Source organism: Pygoscelis adeliae, unplaced genomic scaffold, assembly GCF_000699105.1.
Source record: "Pygoscelis adeliae isolate BGI_AS28 unplaced genomic scaffold, ASM69910v1 Scaffold268, whole genome shotgun sequence".
Lineage (NCBI taxonomy): Eukaryota > Metazoa > Chordata > Aves > Sphenisciformes > Spheniscidae > Pygoscelis > Pygoscelis adeliae.
In genome coordinates, this window is record NW_008825262.1 from 1,271,756 (window position 1) to 1,281,292 (window position 9,537).

The 9,537-nt window shown below is 44.4% G+C and overlaps 1 protein-coding gene across 1 annotated transcript in view; it reads left to right on the plus strand.

Annotated features, from left to right (window-relative positions):
- Positions 1–3,501, plus strand: part of NFKBID (nuclear factor of kappa light polypeptide gene enhancer in B-cells inhibitor, delta) — an 8,101-nt gene extending 4,600 nt beyond the window's left edge. The window contains 2 exon segments of the mRNA XM_009329543.1: positions 2,830–2,994; positions 3,430–3,501. Of these exon segments, the coding sequence (XP_009327818.1) occupies positions 2,830–2,994; positions 3,430–3,501 (237 nt within the window).
- The last annotated feature ends 6,036 nt before the right edge of the window (positions 3,502–9,537 follow it).

Below are 9,537 nucleotides of genomic sequence, written 5' to 3' on the forward strand. Positions count from 1 at the left end.
ACTTTTTTTTTTTTTAACCTGAAACTGCATTTTCCAGTAAATAGACACTTCACCTGGAAAGCAGTGCTTGGCTTGAACTCTGAGTTGTGTCATGAAACGCAAGCTCCTCTCCCAGCAGGCAGAAGCTGACAGAATGAGAGCACGAGACAACCAGGGAAGAGGAAGGACGTGGGAATCGGTTACTTGAGGAGGAACATGAACTTTATTACATTAGGCTGAAGACTGAGAAAACAGATCTGCAATGATGCAATGGTTTGCTGTTGGCAGCAATGTAATACTGAAAGACGGCAGTTTAGGGCAGCCATGTATCAAGTAATCTCTCCTGTCAAACATGCCATCTGTAGGAAGGACGAAGCTCCTATTTCAGTTAAGGGAGATGGTGACTCTTCCTGCCTTAAATGTTATTTGCAAGTCTTCTGGCTTCGTTTGTGCCTGGGCACGAACTGGTTATTGTGATGGCTGCCTGCAAGTTTGAGCCTGGAGAATTGAAATATTCCCAGGGCCCACCAAGCTCTAACAGCTGCCAGGAGCAATAACAGAAGACGGACACATGCTACAGGCAGTGAACCAGTGGCTGACATTGCCAGGCAGGTGAAGTGTGGGGAAACCAGCTCTCTGAAGCAAGGCAGCATCCTTGCTGAGCATGAGGGAGCCTAGGCACTGTGGCAAGTAGATTGCTTCTGACTCTGGGGGCTTGAGACCCTGCTTTAGGCACTCTATACAACCCTGCTTACTGAGCTGAAGTTTTGCTAACATTGCTTCCTCAGTGCAGGGTTTCTGGAGGCACAACCATTCCTAGGTTGTATAAAGCAAGCTAGAAACCTTCCCAGCGCTGCTGTTGTCATCCATCCCCTTGCTGCCCCATACTTCACCTCTGAGCAGATACCAAGAAGTGACACTATCTTGCAGATGTATCAGCTTCACCCACGCTCCTAAGCAAAAATCCTGACATGCCTGTGCCTTAGCTGAGATATCACTGTGCACCATCAGTCAGAGCTTTGGCTCTTGACTAGTTGTCCCCTCTCAGCAGGACTAAGTGGGTGATTCTGGGTGCTTCTGCAGAAGGGTACCCTTGAGCAGGAAAGGACAGAGGGAGGGGAGGGCAAGGCTAGGGCTCCCTGTTTTGAGAGGGTCAGTGCATTAGATTTTCATTTCAACTGTTACAGTCTCTTAGCCTTGCTTGTACTCCCTAGAGCATCCACATGCTTGTGTCCATCAGAAAGGAACTGAATGTTTTCTATCAAATCAGTTGCTCACTTGGGAAGCAGATACTGGGCAGCTTCACGTTCTTTTTTCCCCTACAGATTTCTGTTGGACTGGAGGAAGCCTGTTTTGCTTTGTGTATGTGGGTAATAACACTGAGTTTCTGTCTTCCTGTACAATGAAAGGCCTTATGCTGCCTTTTCACTACATTCTTTCTGTATCTTTTAAGACCCATTAGGCGGGTGCTAGCTTGTCCGTGGGATCTTGATCTGTTGTCTCTTGATCACAGTGCTGTGAGAGCTTTGTACTGTGATAGGATCACTTGGAGTCTTCAGTCTTGTTGGTGAGCTGTCTGGGACAGTGAGAAATATGATGGCAAGGTTGTCTGACACCCATCCTGGCTTTTTAGCTGTTCCAAGTATGAAGAAGACAAGAAAACAGGGATGCTTGGGTCCATGTTTTGGCTTCCCTGGCTCACCCGCTGCTTGCTGTGGTTGTCTCATTCCAAATCCATTTCCTTGTGGATTTCACAACGAGAAAAGCATTGAGGCCTTCGAGGTATTTTTCACCTGAAGGATTCCTAGAGCCCACATATAGATGCTCTGGACCATTGTCTCACATACGCCCTATTAAAGTCAATGGGAGGCTTCAAGATCAGGCATTGTCAGATTGCCTTGTTTTCTTAGCCCCATGCCTGGATTTGGAAGCTATCAAGTGCTGCTGCCACAAAGATGCAGCAAACAAATGCAGATGTTTCCATTTTAACGAGAAGTCCTATAAAGAGCTTGTAACTACCCCTTGACTCTGCGGGATGATAAAATTGACAAAGATCTGCTTGTTCAGGGCTTGTAAAAATGCCTTGTCTGAGAAGAGCTGTTAAGATTTTGCTATTTTGTTTTGTGCTTCAATGTCCCTTATGTCTCAGTGGTAAATAGGACCTGAAAGTAATATGTATTCCTTTTAACAACTGGAATAGTAATACATGTTGCAATTTGTGTCCAACCATTCTAAGTTCATGACAGATGTATGATCATTTCCGAGAGAAAAAATATACAGCTGCCTAAATGAGACTTCTTGCAGACTAAAAATACCTTGCCTTATGCATTTGCTTATTAGGTTTTTCTCATTTAAAACCGTTACCAGTCATACCTGACTAGGCAGGGGCACAGATTTCTACACGGTCTGGTGATACCAGAGCTTTTCTGCAACAAATTGCAGCATGCTCCACCCTGCGCCCCCCCGTGGCTTCACAAAAAAATTTGTCTGTTGTTTCTCTGCAAATCCTGTTACTGAAAAATCTGGAGTCAATATATGCTTAAGTAGGCCCTTGACCTCAGGACTCTGCTTAATGACAGCACCATGAAAATAAAAGCATCAAAGCCCCCCAATTTGTAGTGCTCTATCAGAGAGGAAAATGTAAATCCACAAATCCCCTGCATGAGCAGCCATACGTGGGAGAAAAAGAGCAGGGATACTCCCTCTCCTCCCAGTAAGTAATCGTGTGAGGCTTCTTCAGCTCTCATTTCACAAGTCTCCATTTCTAGGACAATTCTGAGTAGGTGGCACAGCTTATCAGGAGGTTTCTCTTTTTTTTTTTTCTTTCTTCTTTTTCTTCCACTGCATTAGGCACATGGCAACACAGCTTTGCATATGGCAGCTGCATTGCCTCGTGACAAGAACCAGAAAGAAATCGTCCAGTTGCTCCTTGACCATGGGGCAGACCCGAGCATCCGAAACTTAGACAACGATCAGCCAATCCACATGGCTCCTTCTGGAAAAGCTGGGGATCAGGTACATGATCTGCATTGCTGCTGCTTCCTAACACATCTGTGCACACCACAGCTGTCTGTCCTCACCAGGAGAACAGTGAGGACAAGTCGTATGACATGGGTCTGACATTGCAGTGGTGTAGGCTTGGGGGTTCCCCACTTCAGTAAATCTGTAATTGAGGAGCACAAAGCAGGCATTAGCTGGTACTCCAAATACATCTGGGGAGGTATCAATGTATAGTTCTTTCATAATGGCAGCAAATCTCAAGGGATGATCTGGTTTCATGCCTACAGGTATGAAAAGGCTCCTGGAGCTCACTGTAGTCTCTGCTATGTTTATATGTGTATTTAGTTACACATATACATGTATGTAAGTGTGCCTGTGTATGTATATATTGGGGTGTCTGCATGCATGGTTTCAGATGGTATGTTATCAACTTCTACATTTTTTTGGCAGGTTAGGCATTTGCTGAAGAAGGGGAAAGTTGCATCTGCATTCATTTCCTGTCACCGAAATGCCAGATCCTAGGTTGCCTGCAATTTCTGGAATGGCTTCAACTTCAGCTTGCTCATTGCACAAGGCCTCTAAGAAAAAATGTGGGGACGGTTAACCAACATGTCCCTGCTTCTAGAGTCTTTAAACTAGGGTGGGATGACAGTATTTCTCAACCTGTGGACCATGAGTAGCATGTAAGATATCAGAAGATGAGCTTTCAAATGGTTGAAAACTTTATCTTGTTAACAAAGAATACTAATAAACCTCAAGCATTGCTTGCAAGCAAGGAGGCAAGCAACGCAAATGGCTGTTACATAAATAAGCAAATATTGGAAGTACAGCCAACCTTTGATTTGGTGGCAACTGAAATCCATGGTGGTGATGGAACACAAGACAGTAGTTTGGCTATAAAAGTTTGAGAAATACTGCTCTGAGACGTGCTCCAGCTGTGCCTCTTGTTAGGTCCTGTACAGAGGTACCGGTTGGAATGGTGAAGCCTTTGTGATGTGCAATTACCTCCATTGTTCCTGCTAGCTTGGGAATGCAGGAACCTGAGGGGAGGGAAAAGACTGGATGGAAGAGGTCAGGTCAGCCTGAGGAGTCATCCATGGGTGTATTTCACCTGAGAGAATGGACTTCTGAACTCAAGAGCTCCAAGTGAGGGTTCCTGCAAGCTGCTACTACCCCATTTCTTAGCACTTCATGGAAGAAAGCTGAAGCAGCTGTCCATTGCCACTGCCTCTCACCCCACCCCAAGAAAAGAAAACAAATGCTTGTAAAAGCAAGTACATGGGGCAGGTTCTCAGCAGCACAGGTTCATGTGGCTCCTGAGAGTTTCCCAGCAAAGGGATTCCTCTTTGAGACATCTGATCCAATCCAAGCCTCCAGCTCTGATGGCAAAGAATAGATCTGGAAGCACCTCAGAGTGGGAAGCTGAACCCTCACCTGAGCTAATGCCTGTGTAGGAGACAGAGGCTTCCTTTGAGTCTTAACAGCTTTTAGGCATGGACAGGGTAGAAAAGCTTTGAGCTGTGTGGGCCTGTACACAGCAGGGTCAGAGTGCAATGTGGTAAGTGCTCTCCTATTCCCATTCTTATCTAAGGGGGCGTTTTAATAGATTCTTCTTATTCTTTCTGTGAAATGATTTGTGAATTGCTGTGCAATCGACTGGCAACAGTGTCTCTGCCGGGTCAATAGGATTGAAGGTAGATGCCTGAAGGGAGTGAAAGCCATGTTTTGGCAACCCTTTCACAGAGGGTGTCTCATCTTCAGTATACGTTCTGAATTATAGTTCGCTGATTTCTCAATGTTGCACAAGTTTTTTTTACTAACAGGACTGAACAATAAGATGAAGGGCAGATGTCTTAAATCACTGCAGTAACTGCCTTGATCACCCACTGACTAACTCAATGGGATGGGCTTTTCTAAAGCGCTTGTCAGTCTTGCAGACCTGGACTGTTTAAACAACTGTTTAGCAGACTTGAACAAAAGCTCTTAAGAAATGCAGCCTCAACTTTCTCAGCCCTCCTCTCTGCTGTTCTGCTGTTGCTTCTCACTACATCATATCTACAAACCTGCCAACATCTGCTGACAAAAAAAAGCAGAAATGTATTTGCATGTGTTTGCATAAATTTGCATGTATCTGGGCATAAGCCAGCAAAAGCATGTGCTTTCTTACTTTGAAGGGATGTTATAACAAGCCCTGAATTGAGTGGTAACTGCATTGGTGAGTTAGTACTGTGTGTCAAGACAAAACGGTCAATAAAATATGTTTCTTGAACTTGCGAGCAACAAAACTGTAAAACTGTGACCAGCATGTGGCATGTGATGCACTAGGGAAAATGTAAAAAGCTTTTTGCCATCTAGAAATATCTATGAGATGACAGAAGTCCTTTTGCAGCAAGTGAAAAAAATACATGAGCTGTTTTCTAAAGTGGCTTATCTCTTTATTGTTCCATCTGCCTGCTGTTGGATGTTTAATGCAGAGCAATGCCATCAGTGACTTGTAGTCTGTAAACATCACCGTCTCCAGAATATCAGGGAAAATATCGGTGTGGGGAGGGATGGATGTAGCTTCATTCAAAGCATCACCCTGGCAGCCTGTGTTACTCAGAGTTGATAGATGAGATTTGCAGAGGGAAGATTCCATGACCAACCCAGGAAGGATTCATTCTCTCTACAGGCACATCTGTGTTCAGCTTCCCAAAGCTCATACATCAGGGGCCTGCTCTGAAGCCAGCCACAATCAACAAGCTGTTCATATTGTCTTTGACAGTTGGAGGCTGCTGCTTCCCCATGCATGTAAAGCACCTTTCCCTTTCCCTGTCAAGCCAGCCAGTTCCTGGCCTATGTATCAAGAAAACCCCTTTTAAGGCTCAAAGGCAGCCTGAAAAGCATTAAGTCTTCTGTGCTGGGGTGAATTTCATTGATTTGAGCAGTATCTTAGTTCACAGTTAACCCCTCAATTTTTTATGACTGTTTCAGTGGAAATATAACTTTTATAACCGTAGCAGTACTGGCAGTGTGTGATACCCCTTTATTTGCACAGTTTATCTCTTCCTACCTGTGCCTTTGGATAAGTTGCTAATAACAAAGGCTTGTTATCACCAAACAAATGTTTTGAAGTGGTACCATAGAAAAGTCGCCAGTTGGTTGGCAAGGAAAACTTTTTGATCAAATACTCCATGCAACTGGCAAAGAACCTGAAAATAAGAACCTTTTATTTTCTTTATAACTGCGGGTTACTTCTGGAGTTATTCATGGCTTTCGTAAGAATGGGGTGATCCTCACTTTTGTGTAAACACATGTTTATATAGGCTGGCAGAACTTCACTTGGCAGGGACTGATGAAATGCCAGCATTTCAGTAGTGCTGTGCCAGCTCCGTTGGAGATATGACCCAAGCTACTTTCCTTTAACCCCCCCTTTTTTTTTTTTTTTTTTTGGGGGGGGGGGGCGGGGAATAAAGGGGGGAAAGAATATGTTCTTCATAGCCAGAAAATGCACAATCAACCTTTGAATAGTCCTCCTCTGTTGTTTCTTTTCCTTTCTTGTGTCAACAAGACATCATTGTGTCAACAGTCAGCAAGCTTTTACTTGCACTGCATCTGTCACCTGGAGCTATTGACATGGAGTTGGGGAATGGTGTCTAAAACATGTTTGCAGACCCTGGCATGGGGGATTGCAAAACAACTGGAGAAAGAGCAGCAGAGAAACAGGAAGAGGCTGCAAGGGATGGAGGACAGAGCTACTTACTTAATGGAAGCTGTTAGAGTCCAGGGACCCCAGTGCATAGAAACATTTTGCTGGCAATATCCTTGTCCCAACAGAGTAGTTGGTAATTTCAGAGCAGCTGGTCCCATGCAGCATGAGGCCAACAGCTGTTAAATATCTGCTATCTTTAAGAACACACCGCATGCTCCCATCTCAGGACCTCAGCCACCTGCGAGCTCTTGAAGTGTGGAATGTCAGTGGTGAGACCAGCCCAGCCCTTCAAGAGACAGCTTCCCCCACTGGAGGCGTGCTTTTCTTGCCTGGGTCAGGCAACATCCAAGGAGCAGGAATAAGAATGGGATGTAGGGTGGTTTGTAGTGCTCATGCTTACACTGCCATTCCTAAGTGGTCATGCCTAAACAGCAGCCATAGGTTCAATGATGGGCACAGCCTCTCCCCTGCACACCACAGTCTGCACAGAGCAGTCCTCTTTGGAGATGCAGTATAACCACTGATAGCTGTACAGATCTAAGCCACAATATACTGATAAATGTGCAATCTGCTGATAATGTATTAGATTTAGATATCTGCCTGATGTGGAGGTATGAGATGTGTTGTTAGGCTGTAACGCTTTACTTGACTTCCTTGCTGACACTGTTGTGTAGACTGGGATACTATTAACCTTGTTGTAAAGTGTGTTAATATGAGTGCTCTCCTTGTTGAATGCTTCCTTACCATTTTCACATGCTCTTTGCTTTGCTGTATGAGAACACCTCTTCTTGGCTCTGTTAAGCTCAGGCCAACGTTGTCAACCCACGAGGAGGATGTAGTCACCCCATTTTCACTAGAAGCTTCAAATATCTTGCCTCAACCTTATCTTCTTGTCACTCTTTCATGTTGGTGATAACGGGCTTTGACGTGTGGCTGAAGATGTGCGCTCTCCTCAAGCAGCAGGCAGGAGTAGCTGGCACTGAGCAAGCTGTGGAGCAGGCTGGGGCAGTAGATGTGTAACCCTCCAGTGTCCTGAGATAACACTCAGGGGCTGAAGCACCTGCCAGCACTACTAAAATGATACCCAATAGAAAGTCTCTGCACAGGGGTAATCATACCTTTAACTGCGGCAAAGATACAGCTGTTAACTCCTATTTATAAGCTTTCTGAGACCAAATGCATTTATCACTTGGGCCAACTCTGAGATTAGTCCGGTAACAACAGGGGAGAGGGGAAAACATTATTTAAAGTCGTCAAAGTATTTTAAAGCAAGTTTTGGAAAAAAAAGCTGCTGCCTTACATAAGGTAAAGGAACTGAAGGCTGGAAAGGTACAGTTATCCCTGTGTTTGAAATGTCCTGTCCAGGGACCTGGACTGGACATGGAAAAAATGCCATTTTTAGCTCATATAGAACGTAAAGTGAAGAGAACCCTAGAGGCTGCATGGGAGGTAACAGCTCTGTTTTCTAATGAAGGCGGGGATGGAAGGTTGAAATAGCTGGCATTATATAAATATTTTTTAAAGTCTCATTAAAAAATATGTTACTTTTAGTTCACAGATTTCACAGGGTGAGGAAATATTGGTTGGGTTTTTTGGTAGAATGAAGGAAACCTCCCTATTTGCCGGCCAGATATGTGTGTCTATTGTATCCTTGGCCATATGGGCAATTTCAGCTCTGGGGAGAGGAAAGCTTTTCAGTTAACTGTAGAAGCGTCTGGAGGAGAAGACAAGCATACAGCTAGTTAAATTATGTATTTGCCTTCACAGGTGTAATTAGTTTTTTTCATTTGTGTTGGATTTAATATGGAGGGATGCTTCTTTCTTTCCAGTCTCGGTGCTCGGCTGAGAAACCGGTGGCTTGGCAGTCTGCCTCACTAAGTGCTATCAAAAGGAGGTAAGACACAGCCTTAGAAAGATCTGGGTTTATGCAAGAAACAGGGAATCCTCAGGTATGATAACCTTCCCATTATCTACTTTAAAAAAAAAAATCATTTAGCTCCTGTTCAGTTGATTATGCTGAAAAGTGGAGAAAACCTGACATCAACAGACCAATCTATACAAAGGGCTGCTGAACTACATCAGCCTCTCACTGAAACTCTGCCTTCACAGGGAAGCTGGTGTTGAGCAGCAGCCAAAGAAGTTTGGCACTGGACTCAACTTCTGTGCAGGCCTGGAGGGGCCTTTCTGGCATGTGACCCATGGGCTAAGCCCTGAGCTTGCATGGAAAACAGCAGTTTTTCTTTTCTGCAAGAACCACTAGAGAATATCATCACGGCAGCCTGAGCAGAAGCAGTGGCTAAGAAGCTGCAGATCCATCTCAGAGCAGGTTGCTGCAGAGCTTTCTCTCTGGGTAGTGTGCTGGGTGCTGAGATACGTAGAGACTTTTTATCTGCTGGAAACGGTAAGCAAGACCTTTCATACTGCTGAGTAATTGCTCCTTGTGTAGGTTGCTAAGAGTCTTTCTTCCTCAGCTTTGTGAGAACGTGGCCAGGATCCTGGATCATTAGCAGAAGAAAAAAGCACTGACATATAGCACATGAGGAATGAACAGGCTTCAGCATGCGTATCAAATTATTTATTTGTATCAAAAAGAGCTGGCTTAATGACATATGTTTGGTAAGGCAGCTTAGGATTTCTTTAAAAAACAACAACAACAAACAGAAAAAAAAACCCCAAACCACTACAACAATGACAACAAAACACCCCTGGCCATATGAGACAGGAGGAGTAATGTAGTGACAACGTCATGTAGAAAATGTGTGAGTAGTGAAGAATAAACTGGACTGTGTTAGGCAGTGCAACTTTGCATAGTTCATGGGCAATTAATCTGATTTGGGTACAGTGGATGTGTAAAACCACAGTCCCCA